This window comes from Mytilus edulis, chromosome 5, assembly GCF_963676685.1.
Source record: "Mytilus edulis chromosome 5, xbMytEdul2.2, whole genome shotgun sequence".
Taxonomy (NCBI): Eukaryota; Metazoa; Mollusca; class Bivalvia; order Mytilida; family Mytilidae; genus Mytilus; species Mytilus edulis.
This window is the reverse complement of record NC_092348.1, coordinates 96,030,500-96,045,238: the sequence shown is the minus strand read 5'-3', so window position 1 is coordinate 96,045,238 and position 14,739 is coordinate 96,030,500. Positions and strand designations below refer to the sequence as shown.

Here is a 14,739-nt window from a genome sequence, read left to right as displayed (position 1 = left end):
AATTTGTGTTAAATTTTTTTTCGTTATTATTATTTTTCGAAACTGACATCCCGACAATTGCTGAACAAAATTGTAACTGTAAATATAAAGAACTTATGAATTCACACGATTTTTTATTTGATCTGTGCGTCTCTCAAAGCGATATCCAGTCCGATTGAAAATAAAATTGTGTTATTTTCTATGACACCGCAGAAATATTTCATTACTCAGACCTTCTGGAATGATTCTCATGTTCTAGGATTCAGCTGGTTATTACTAAAAACTATATAGGTTCTTCTGTTCTTATGTTGTGCTGTTACATAAATGTCTCATGTTTGGGGATGTTTTAGATCTCAAAACTTGTTTTCTTTACGTGTCTGTCCCAAGTCAGGAGTCTGTTGCTCATGCATTGGTAGCATTTGGTTCGTGCCTGTCATATTTGTTTTTCATAATTTGTTTTATTATGAATTAGGCCGTTAGTTTTCTCAATTAAATTGCTTCATATTTTTCATATAGGGACCTGTTCAAACCGATTATATAATTTTGTTTTTTCTCAGTGTGAAGGCTCTACGGTGGCCTTAACTTGCCTACTATCATGCAAGATTCAAGATTATATTAACCAATCATGGACCCTCAAGGAGCCATATACCCCAGATATATAACATTGCACAATGATTAAGTATAGAAATGATACATCAGTAGTTCACTAATAATTGTCACGTGACTAAAAGCTGCAATATATAACATAATATCATCATGCAATATGACAGGGTTAAGGGTAGACATCAAAAGTTCAATGTAGGATAATTTACTGAGGATATTGATAATATAAACGAATATAAATGTTAATCTAAAGGAAAAAAAATAATATTATAGCAATTCTTCCATGAAAATGTTGGTTTTGGTTATAAAAATGTTCTCCGTACATTTTGGATAATAATTCAAAATTCACCAAAATCCGTCAAAATGATTTTTAAACCATCTGTCAATGCTCTTCAACTTCATACTTTATTTGGCCTTTTTAAGTTTTTTGGATTCGAGCGTCACTGATGAGTCTTTTGTAGACGAAACGCGCGTCTGGCGTAAATACAAAATGTAATCCTGGTATCTATGATGAGTTTATACATAATTTGATCAGCTAAAAATTTGGCTCTACCTCGTTTCTTTCAATCAAGTTTTGATTATATTAAGGTTGTTATAAAGTAAATTAAAATTGTTATCATTGTGATCACTGAATAGAATCCTGGATCATCCTAGTAAAAAGATGGATATCCCAATATCTACTTGAAGATATTGGAAATCTTGACTTGTACTGAATTTTAATTTGGATGAATCAGAATTCCAGTTTCTTCAAGAAGATATTGGAATTCCAATTTGTACCAGGCAGATTCCTTATCCTAATGAACTCCAATGTTCACTGTAACATACATATTTTTTTTCAAACAGGGACCATATGTATATATATATATATATACGCTATTTATACTTCTATAAACTAAATGTAGTTGCATTTTATAATTACTTCATATTTAAATTTAGATAAACCAGTGTGTCATCTGTTTAAACAATATTGCTTAAATCAAGTACATGTGTCATATCAGGAACATATATATTGTTAGATATACTGTTCCCAGAACATCTTGTATATACTTCAAACCAACCCGTGCATGTTTAATATTGCATATAAGAGAAAAACTACGATAATGATAAATTATATATATTGAATATTAAATATGTAAATACCTTCAATCATGATATGATCTTGACCGGACAGGCTTACGTTGCTCGTGAAAGAGTGTTAAATCTGATTTATTTTGTATAGTAAAGCTTATTGTTTAAAATGTCACATCCGTATTTCTTTGGTATTGTGTGCTAAGTTTAAGGAATTACATATAGTTAACCAGACTGAGTGCGGACAAATATACGATTTTAAGAGACGAGTGTTTTTTATACATATATATATATATTAACTTTTGGAAATTACTTGACAAAAAAACTGGAAAAGATATATATTTGCAGACAATTCTTTCATATTTTGGACAAAATATGAATTCGATATTGAATAGATCCATGATTAAGAATTAATCTCCACGAATCCTCAAAAATTCACAATAAATGTCATCAATACCAGAACTTAGTATATCCTTTATATCAAGGAAGATAAAAATGACTGGTTGTATTACAAGGACATTGACAAACATCAATATTCTGATCTTCCGCCTTCTGGCCATCAATATAACACTTCACATCCCACATCTTCGGGATGAAAGGAACTAAAAAAATACCTACAAAACAATCTCGATATCTCGATTTAACAAACGTCGGAATCACACATCCCACATCTTCGGGATAAAAGGCTACAGAAACTAAAAAATATACCTACAAAGCAATCTCGACATCTTTAACAAACGCCGGAATCACACATTCCACATCTTCGGGAAAAAGTCTACAGGAACTAAAAAAAATACCTACAAAATATACTCGACATCTTTAACAAACGCCGGACTCACACAACCCACATCTAATAAACGTCAAAACTTTTTCCATTGTAGAATTGGGAAATACTCAAACATGAAATTCGTCCGATAAATATGAAAGAAAAAAATCGAGAAGCCATAAAATTTTATTCATAATAGTGTGAATAAAATTACAGATCGTAGGACAAATGACATCCGCACACATAAAAAAAAGTCACACCACTTTTTTTCTCGGGCTATGAGGATCATTTGTAAAAAACATCGATAACTCGCATGTTTACTCCCTTTGGTTTAATGCTTATGATTTTTGTTAAATCCACACTATCTATATGATGTAGCTATATAGGCACTAAATACATAATGAACTAATATAATGAGTGTTATACAGAATTGTTAAGTAATTTATAGAGCGTAGTTTTATATTGCCGGGTTAAGTTATTTTGAAATATGTTTTGGTAGATTATCCATGAAAATTTCAAATTTGATCGTAGAATTTGTTGCGTAACTCCCTTTGAATATCATTATTACTACCATGGTATGTTTTAGAGAGAATGCTAATTATGCATGCAGTTAACTTAATTAGTATATTAGATTCATCTCAAGTATGTTATTTAGATCTCTTTCTGAACAAAAAAATCCAAGATTTTCAACTGAAGATGGACAATGGGATACACTGGGGATATAACATAAATAGAGTCCATGTATCGTGCGCCTTTTATAGCCGACTATGCGGTATGGGCTTTGCTCATTGTTGAAGGCAGTATAGTGACCTAAAGTTGTTCATTTCTGTGCCATTTAGTCTCTTGTGGAGAGTTGTCTCATCGGCAATCATACCACATCTCCTTTTTTATATTGTTTGATCGTCCCAATGTATTCGAATAAAACTAAGTAAGTGGATGTACGTCAATTTATATTAAAATGCAGAGGATAGTTATTACTAAACACTAGTTCACCAGAGCTAATTGGGAGCGGCATACATTACCTTTAACAGCCACTAGTTCACCAGAGCTAATTGGGAGCGGCATACATTACCTTTAACAGCACCAGTCCTAATTGGGAGCGGCATACATTACCTTTAACAGCACCAGTCCTCTTCGACTTATTTGTTAGGCCTTCAATTTCCAAATTTAGGTATATGGCCATTTTCAAAAATATAAACAAATTGTACTGCAAAAAAAAAAAAGTTGTCTTTCTTTGATTAAAATGAGAATAGTACTCTAAAAAAACTTCTAAAAATATTGTAATAAAGCTTTTATAACATGCATTTGTTTGTTTGATAATATACGTTTCACAAAACAAACGGATACATACAACAGTCCTGTGTTTGTTTTGACATTCTACCATTTTGTTGGGTTTTATTACATTATATATATGTTTATTATCCTCCTTAAGGAGAGTATGGATATACATGAACATAAATACAAAGGTGGTATAATACAGAGTGTTAATAATTATAATTTCATTCGTTTAAACGGGCAGTGCATTAGAGTGAAATTAATTTCTCCTGGGTGTTTCATCATATGTAGCACAGAGGGCGTAATGTTTTCCCGCTTCAAAATTATTTTCGCGGTATTTTATTGCCTATGTAATCATTCAGCACGACATCGTCAATCTGAGCAGTCGAATTTTCTTGGTACGCTGCCTATCTTGAATTTGACAATGGACCCAGATTCTCCATCATTACTCGAGGAATCGCCTGCATGGTGTTTCACAACAGGACATTTTCAGCACATGTAAACAACATTTTAAAATTTCAACAGCAGCCCTTTCGAGAACCTCATCCCGGTTGGTATGCCGTTTTCCCGTTAAATTGCAACATGTCCAGCACGAGCGGAAGTCAGTCTGAGTTTCAGGAGCCTGCTATGGATGTGGATAACCAATATTTGAGGAATAGATGCCTATTCAACCCGAAAGCAGTCGACAGACAAAATACGGAATTATTTATATAAGATGAGTATTTAAATATTTCTATTGGTAGTCAATCGAGTGCACACTTACTCACACCCGACTAGTTTCATTTTGAATATGAACAAGGTCAGTCTAAATTTCTAAAATTATCGCCAGAGATAGAGTATAGAGACATATTGATTTTTGGTATACCATTGGATGTCATGATTTCATTACCGATACCATTTTACACGCTTATAAAATACATTTTTACACGGCTGTCCGTTTGTTTACAAAACAATTGTGCTGCCATTGCATACCGTGATTTGGTTTTAGAAGCTATTGAAGATTTTTTTGTTTAGAGTACTTATTATTGAATGTACTGATGCTAAACCATTGGTTTGCAAATTCACTTGCTACCTGTTCAAAACAATGGTAATGAAAGTTTAATTTTAGATATAGGTCAATTGGTCATAACAATTTACATCTATGGAAAACACCTTTGTGAAATTTGAAGATATCATGGTAGCTATGCAATCTAATTAAACAGATTTGTATTGTTTTAAGTTTGACATGCAGCTTATCACCATATACGATCTGCATTCTGATGATCTTGGTTTTTACTGGACATATTACAAGGTATAATAGTTGAGACTACAAATCCTTGGATGAAAGTTCATATATATTTTTATTCTCGTTCCCCCTTTTTTGGATAAAGTTCTGCTTATTTTATATTTACGAAAGTTACTTGACCACTAATTATATTGAGGTGGATGAAAAGAAATTTTCATGTATACAGATTATGGATTTGACACCGATTCTGATATTAGCGTGTGTACAGATATTGCCACCTGAGTTAAACAGGATTTTGTTGACCAAAGTGGTTGTGTCCATATGGTCTCCCAGTTATGCATTAATATATTTGGTTATTTCATTGACACAGGCAAAGCTATCATAAGCATACCAGTTGAGACTGTCATAACTGTTTGATACCATAAAACAAGTAATACTATCTTCAGAATATTTAGGTTGATTTTATGGGAGAACTGTAACTGTTGGTCAGATTATATCCATGTCGTTTATACATGTATGTCATAGGAATGTGGCTTATATTATGATTGAATCATTAGTATTGATGTTGAGTCAGCCTATTCTTCTAATGTAATATTGGACTTTCAGTTCAAAGTAAAGAGCAGACTCTGCCTAGAAAATCTTAAATGTGTTAATCTCAACATTTTGTATCCAATTTTTCGTGTCACGACTATGTTTAAAGTGATACCAGTGGAACTGGATATGGTAGATGTTCAGTAGAAAATCCTAAGAATATTGCTCATGGCATGTGTCATGAATACGATGTACGCCATAGTTCTACTTGGAAAGAACTTACGGCTGTTAAATGTATATTGCTTCCTTGACAGATTTTATGAGAGATAAACGCATTAATGGTTTATGGATAACCAAAACGTCGTTTCCATTGTTCATATATATATATATACATAAGGGCATTATGAAGCCTTATTTGCAAGATTTTGCATATATGCTATTTTTTGTGACTTGTTTGAAGCACACTTGTTCTAAGAGGTTGAATGGATACCTAGGGCAAAGAATGAAATTGCAGACTATATAAGTCGTATCATAAATACTGATGACTGCCGTTATGCAGTACATATTTTTGAATATTTGGATTCCCTGTTTGGGTCCTCATGAAATTGATTGGTTTGTTAGTGATTATAACCATCGTTTACCTGTATTTTACTCCAGGTATTGGAATGTACATTCAATGTGTATTGATGCGTTCACTGTCAATTGGCAAGGTTTAAATGGGTGGTATGTTCCCCCAGTTTGCCTATTATTGAAAGTCCTTATGTATACATGCAGCAATGTAAGGCATGTTTTTACTATTATTTTACATTTGTGGAGATCGGCGTATTACTAGCCGTTTTTATATATCAAAGGAGATAGATTAATTGATCAGAAGGTATAAATGGGTGGTATGTTCCCCCAGTTTGCCTATTATTGAAAGTCCTTATGTATACATGTACAAGGCATATGGTACTATTATTATAGTACCTTTTGTGGTGATCGGCGTTTTACTGGCCGTTTTATTTTATTGATCAGGTGTTGGGTTTACATTACCTACCTACTAACAAAGCTAACTTTTTACCTGGTAGAGGGAATAAATCGGCTTTTGGTATATTGATTTACTATTTAAGGTGTTGGCTATTAGAATGGAGTTTAGGGTGACATTAAATTAACTAATAATAACTTGGTGATCGTTTTCATGTATTGGGGACATTTTTATTGCATGTACTATATTGTATTTATTCATTTTATTGGTATATTATGTATTGAATTGATGAACTATGTCAAAACTTGGAAGGAACCACATATCAATTTAAAATAATGTTATTAAATATGTTTTTTCCAGATGTCCAATAACGATATTGCTTTGTCTAGTCCTGTATGTGATGCATACTATAGTATAAAGGGGCGCACTCGATTATTGGTGAAGATTCTCCAACAGATTCCCAATTAGTGAAATATGTTTTAAGGATGTTAAAAAGAAATAAGGCTACAAAATCTGGAAGGAAGAGCCGATGAGTTATTACAGGATGCGTTTAATAAGTTATTTTGTGCATATAATCGTTTTACACAACGTACCATGTGTGCGTGTCCGGATATTTACCATGTTTACAGAGATGAAAACTGGTTTATTATAGTGAATTCGAAGAACGTCACAACTTTGCGTCTAGTCCTAATTTGGAATTATATATGCCTGGAGTGGCATTTAATCTGATTATAATTTGTATTTATTCAGGAATTTGTCACAAGTGAAAGAAAATTTTGTTTTTCGTTCAACAAATAAGCCTTTAAGCTATACAAGCATTTAAGCTATACAAGGATGAGGGAAATATCTTTGTCAATTTCTCCATTTGTTCCCGATATAAAAGCATATATAGTTTACGAACTTGTGGTGCTATTACCGCTGCAAGGTTTGGTTTTTCAGATAGACTTTTTAAACGTCATGGACGTTGGAAGTCGAACACTTAAAAGGATGGCTTTGTGAAAGACAATTTATCAGAACGTAGGATTGTTTCTCGGAATTTGGGAAATGAATATCTTTTTTGTTTTATTTACATTTTGAACTATATAATTTTCCATACATAGTAATTAATAGCTTCCCGTTCTTTGGGTTCAGCATCGGCGTTGTCGTGCGACTATCCACTTTACTAAGTCTTTGGTATTTATTATAGCCTTTTATGCGGTGCATATTCAGAGTATTTATGTATACTTGGATATTTGGTACAAGTATTGGTTATCATTGACTTGGATATTTGGTACAAGTAATGATTATACTTGGTTATTTGGTGCAAGTATTTGTTTTATGTCTACATTGATGGGTGGTTTATACCAGGAGAATTATAATTTCATTCGTTTAAACGGGCAGTGCATTAGAGTGAAATTAATTTCTCCTGGGTGTTTCATCATATGTAGCACAGAGGGCGTAATGTTTTCCCGCTTCAAAATTATTTTCGCGGTATTTTATTGCCTATGTAATCATTCAGCACGACATCGTCAATCTGAGCAGTCGAATTTTCTTGGTAAATTTTATTCTGGTTAAAGTTTATTAAGCTTTTTATTTGGAGAGTTTTTTGTTTGATACTGATGTTTGAATTATATATGATATGTGTAGATATATATGTATGAATTGTGCTTATTTCTTATTAAATATAGAGCATCGGCGTTGTCGTGTATGAACATAAATACAAAGGTGGTATAATACAGAGTGTTAATAATAAGAATTTAAATAAAGATTTGGATAAAATAAAAGAAGAAATATATATTTATATTAATGAATAATTAAATAGATCATTGAATAAATAGAATAGATAAGTAAATGTTCAGATGAATCGAAAAATGTCTTTTAAGATTTTTCAGTTGTAATAAATATCAAGTTAACTGTCATATTCCTTACATAACCTATAAATAAACTTTACACAAGAGTGGGTGAAACTGTCTGCATCGGATTTTTCAAGAATGAAACATTTGTCACTATTACATGATAGTAGAGTTAGTGTTAAGTATATGTCTTCCATAGCATGGAGCGTTGCGCTAAATTCAATTGGTCCAATATTAATCAGATCTATCCAAAACAAGTCTCTTGTAGGCGCTACACTACAACATTGTATTAAAATGTGCACAATTGCGTTGCCATAGAAAAAGCCACACTTATGGCATAACAGTAATTCAGCTTCAGGTTCGCTTGGTCTAACCAGGGCGCACAGAGATATGATAAATTTTGCTTGAAAGTTCAAAGACGGATACTGGCGCAAGATGGTCCAAGCACGATGTGGTTCTATAGAGTTATGAATATGTTTAAAATATTCAAAGTCACTGTTACTATCTAGGCGTTGTTTAAGAATGTTCTCTTCATACTCATATACGCGTTTTTTAACTATCGATTTCCATTGCTTCTGCTTAGGAAAGTAACTTGTCGATATTAGTTTTTCAATATGGCCTACTAAATCGTATTTCTGCATAATCTGGATGACATCATTCACAAAGCCAAAGTTATTTTCAGTACATTTGTGGTAAAACACCAAAAGTCTTGACATAAGGACGTTTTTCGGCAAATATTTAGATGGCATATTACACAGCCTCCCAAAGAATAACAACTTATTGATGTTGATGATACTTTCAATAGGAATCCACCCTAGCAAAGAAGTGCACTTGTCAGTTCTAGTCAACCTAGGCAATCCTTGTACGTATTTGCAAATATACCGATGCGTTCGTTCAAGTAATAATAGTTCGTTTTTAGTCAAGTTGTTCCACAGTTCACATCTATACAGGCCTTTGCTATAACATAGTTGGACAATAATTTTGCTACATGTGATTGGATTAAGTAGAGACGGATGAACACCCATTCTGATTATAGACGTACAAACAGAACGTATTGTACGACAGGCTGCTAAAGTTCTCTCAGTTGAAATAAATCTAGCATCAAGTATAATACCAACATGTTTCACACTATTACAAACTGGAATTATATCTGTATTGAGTTTTAAATCTCTATACGTTTCGGTTCTTTTAGAAAATATAAGAACTTGACTTTTACTGGGAGAAAACTCGAACTTCCATTTAACGCTGTAATTGTAACAAATGTCAATCATGCATTGCATTCCGGAAAATGTTGGCGATATAAGAGCGATGTCATCAGCTTGTACCGGAAATCCAACATTTAAATCTAGCATAACAGCTCCTTTCCCTGACGTAGAAAGTATATCAATAAGATCGTTTATATAAGTAAGGTAAAGTTTCGCCGATAAAGGACTACCTTGTCGAACGCCTCTCTCAAGGCTGAAAAATCTAGAGGTTACATTATTACATCGCACACAACTTTTAAGATCTCTATACATATGATCTAGCAATTTCCACAAATTACCATCAATTCCAAGGTCATTGATCTTGATTTTGAGTCCAATATGGTCCACCGTATCAAACGCCCTCTTGCTATCTAGCAATGTTACTTGAATAGAACTATTCCTCTCCTTATAGTGATGTACGGTTTCTTGTAAATTAAACGAGGCGTAAATACTGCTTAAATACTTTTGATATGCCATTTGTTGATTATTCGGAAAATTTATCAGTCGTTCATTTAGTCTATTATCCAGCAATTTTTCGAACACTTTTGATATGCAAGGTATGAGAGATATACCACGGTATGATTCGATATCAGACTTCAACTTTTTCCCACCTTTAAACAACGGAATTACTACACTTGTTTTCCAATCAACAGGTGTTATACATTGATCAAAGATTAGATTAAAAAGGTTGCACAAATGTCTCAATAATAATTTTCCGCCGTATTTAATATGCTCATATGATATTCCATCAAGCCCACTCGCTTTTCCATTTGGCAAGTTAGTCACAATTTTCGATAGTTCTTCAAAAAACACGGGTCTAATTGGGTCGTTATCACATCGATTACGAATAAGGTTCAAAAGTTTAGTGTTGACTTTGTCTTCAGTATGATCGGACATTTTGGCGATTGCTTCAAAAAGATTTGCAAATTCAGCACAAACACTTTCGGGATCATTTACAAGTTTATTGTTCAATTTAAGTAGGATATCAGATGTATTCCTTGATCGACGACTGTTGATAATACACCATGCTAAGCGTTGATCTACGTCGATAGATTTTTCAATATCATTAGACATCTCGGCTACATACTCGTCATAGACTCGACGAAGTTCATTCCTAAAACAGTTTTTTGAATTTTTGTATGATATATACGACTCATATTCTTCGCCACGAGGTCTATGTTCACTGATCCATACATTTCGACGTTGAATCATAGAATCATGTAACTCCGTTAAATGATCATTCCAATATGGTTTTAAATGTCTTTTATGCTTGACGATAGGAAGGGTATCTCTTGCTGCTAGAACGAGACTGTTGATTATTTCGGAGTAATACTTTTCTATATCAGTTTGATTCGTATCTACTGTCCAAAGGTTTTGTGAAACAGCAAACGCATAGTCGGTTAAACTACCATTTGACAGAGCTTTATTCCAGGCTATGTTTGTTGAAGAAGTTGACAGATTTGGACGAGTAAGTGAGTCGCCTAGGTTAAACGTACATATAATAGGAAAATGATCGGATAAGTTCAATCCATCGTCATCAAGAATATTTACATTTTCCGGTTTGAATGGCAGGTTATCTGGAACAATTATATGATCTATTGTTGAGCAAGGACCATTTTCGTAGCCCTGAAAAGTGTGTATAGGTCCTTTACAGAAAGTCTGTGTGTTTAAAGAAATTAAGGAAAATTCATCTAAAACTCTCCGCAATATTTTGCTTCTGTCGTCTTGAACACCACTGACACGTGGTCCTTGAACTTTCGCATTAAAATCACCAGCAAAAATTACTATGCCATTTTGACTATATACGGAATAAAGTTCGTGAAGTAAATCTACATATTCTTTAAACAAATCAATAGGGAGAGAAGCAGCGGGTAAGTATACACAGAAGAAGAAAATAGTCACATCATTAGGCAGATGCATTTTAATACCGATAATCCTATCTGAATCGACATCAATTTCGTGCACAACATAACGATCGATATTCGATGAGACTAACAGTGCAACACCTTTTCTGTAATTAGAACATTTCTGTGTCGTTGGTAAAAGTTCGTCAACACTTTTAGCATAAATTTTGTATTTGCTATCAATCTGTTGTAGAAAGTGTATATTACATTTACGAAGCCAGTGTTCAGATAATGCGCAAATGTTAATATCGTATTTTTCCAAACATTTAGTTAAATAAGGAACAGCCGACATGACGCCTTTACAGTTCCAACACATTATGTTTATTTTTTTCTGACATATCTATAGATTTTCGTGAGTTGCTTAATCACCATCAGAGTTTCCGTATTGGTCAACTTTGACATTTTCATGTTTCACGTTAAATCTACTTTTCGGAATCCACCGTCTAACTCGAATACCAGTAGGCCAAAAAGCACGATCAAGAACTATGCTGCTGTCATTGCATACCACATTCAGTTGAGCGGAAAACGATGATCATTATCGGCTATTAAAAAATCTCAGAAACGTGTAACGTATGCCGTTTTCTTCTAAAAACGATTTCATGCCATGTTCAGTTGATTCTAAGCTGATTCCACTTACAAAATAACGATCGACTCGATTTTTTCGACTACCTTGAAAATATGGATTTTCTCGAATTGATACCATGTTGGCGTCATTAGCAACATGTACTGGTATTTTATGAAGTGTGGGGTCTTTTTGTAATTGTCCCGTTGTTTCAGTTTTACTTTTGTTGAGGATTGTTTTAACTTGTTTCGACTGAGGCATATCATTCGAGTTTAAAGTTTTACGATCAGCATTTGAAGCTGAATAACTATTTTCAACATGAAGTAAGCTTGCTGAGTGTACAGGTGCACGAAACGGGCCTTGTGATATCGGTACATGAACGAAATTTTCGGTTGATTGATTTATATTGCTGTTCACACTATTGGTGCTCAAGACTTCAGGGGTTTGACGGACACATTCACAGTCAATGTTTTGTTCACGTAGGTTGGCTTTTATGACATCTGCAAAAGTTTTCTCATCACGAGACTTCAGATTTTTCTCTACGTTATTTACTTTTTTCCTAAGATCGGACACTGATTTACTACACGAGGCTACCAATGTTTCGAGATGTTCATATGCCGGATCATTATCTTTAAGCTTTTCATTTATAAGTTCAACTTTCGCTTTAAGTGCGCAAACACCGGTCATTCTTCGATCTGTTATAGTATTGATACGCAACGAATCGTTCCGTACATCCTGGCGTAAGTCTTTGATCGAGGCTTTCATTTGCGTTATGTCCTTGACATGTTGTTGCTGTCCTTGCTTTAAGTCGGCTAGAGAATTCGCTAAATCACTTACTAACTGCGACAATTGTGTAACGTCGGAAGTTAAGTTCGATTTCTCGGCTAGGCTATTTTCGACAGCATTTAGACGCTCCTCTAATAAGGAATGATTTTTAAGTATTTTTCCATCTCTAATTATGTTCATTTGATTTTGGAGATTTTGTAATCTAGATGTATGTTTTGTTGTGACATCGTTTAATTTTGTGTTGTTTTCTGATATGGTTGTTACAGCTTTGTTTAAAAAATTACTGTCTTGTATGTATTCCCCTTTAAGGGTGATCAAATCACGGTCGATGCGACTGATATTTTCATTTATATTCAAATTCGCTACATTTGGGAAGTCATTTAAATTTGAATTTTCGTTGACAGTGTTGGTTTTTGTACTTTTATTTGTTAGCACATCATTCAATTCATTCACAAACGACCCTGTTGATGCAATTTTCAGAACATAACAATCACGTGCGAGCTTTACGGATAGCGAATCTCCATCTTTCGTGCGTCGTTCAAGTCTACGTTTTAGGGAGCTACGTTCGTAAGGAAAATCCGTTACAATTTTCGCCGACTTAAAAAGTTCAATTCTGAGAATTTCAAGAACGTCCGTATTTTCATTGGTAACTTTTAGTAGTTTTGAAATAAAAGTATCTTTTGGTTGAGACAGGAGATCATCTAGACTTTGTAATATATCTGTGACAGAGTTGCAATCGTTAGTGGGAGATGACAGTGTGGCTGAACCAAGGAAATAGTTACACAAGAGCTGAGACTGATTAGAGTGACATTCAGAATTGTCAAAATTGTCATAATTTTCAAATAAAACTGGTTGTAAAGTTGTATATGTCTGTGATTCCATTGTTTTTTTTGAATGATTCCCTCTTGATTTTGATATATTTTAATATAATGTATCGGTTGACTTAATGACACCAACTGTTGTATTGAGGTGAAATTGATCACTTCTCACTGGACACTCCGGTAAAAAAAGTTTTGTTTTGATTGGAAATATGACTTATAAGTTTTTAAAAGTCCAAATGTTTATTTATCTAGGATAATGTATGATTATGGAATGTTCTCACCAAATCCTGTATAATCTTCTCTGATATAACACATAAAATATTCCAAAACTTGAAGAGCGAAAAAACAGGCAACATATCACAAGGGGACGTAACTGATTCCATGTATCATGCGCCTTTTATAGCCGACTATGCGGTATGGGCTTTGCTCATTGTTGAAGGCAGTATAGTGACCTAAAGTTGTTCATTTCTGTGCCATTTAGTCTCTTGTGGAGAGTTGTCTCATCGGCAATCATACCACATCTCCTTTTTTTATATTGTTTGATCGTCCCAATGTATTCGAATAAAACTAAGTAAGTGGATGTACGTCAATTTATATTAAAATGCAGAGGATAGTTATTACTAATCACTAGTTCACCAGAGCTAATTGGGAGCGGCATACATTACCTTTAACAGCACCAGAGCTAATTGGGAGCGGCATACATTACCTTTAACAGCACCAGAGCTAATTGGGAGCGGCATACATTACCTTTAACAGCACCAGAGCTAATTGGGAGCGGCATACATTACCTTTAACAGCACCAGAGCTAATTGGGAGCGGCATACATTACCTTTAACAGCACCAGAGCTAATTGGGAGCGGCATACATTACCTTTAACAGCACCAGAGCTAATTGGGAGCGGCATACATTACCTTTAACAGCACCAGTCCTCTTCGACTTTTTGTTAGGCCTTCAATTTCCAAATTTAGGTATATGGCCATTTTCAAAAATATAAACAAATTGTACTGCAAAAAAAAAGAAAAGTTGTCTTTCTTTGATTAAAATGAGAATAGTACTCTAAAAAAACTTCTAAAAATATTGTAATAAAGCTTTTTTTAACATTCATTTGTTTGTTTGATAATATACGTTTCACGAGACAAACGCATACATACAACAGTCCTGTGTTTGTTTTGACATTCT

The 14,739-nt window shown here is 33.8% G+C and overlaps 1 protein-coding gene across 1 annotated transcript; it reads right to left on the bottom strand.

Moving 5' to 3' along the window:
* Positions 1-11,926: 11,926 nt before the first annotated feature.
* Positions 11,927-13,621, bottom strand: LOC139525329 (putative leucine-rich repeat-containing protein DDB_G0290503). The gene has a single exon (XM_071320534.1). It carries the CDS (start codon positions 13,619-13,621, stop codon positions 11,927-11,929), a length of 1,695 nt encoding a protein of 564 aa, XP_071176635.1.
* Between the last annotated feature and the right edge of the window lie 1,118 nt (positions 13,622-14,739).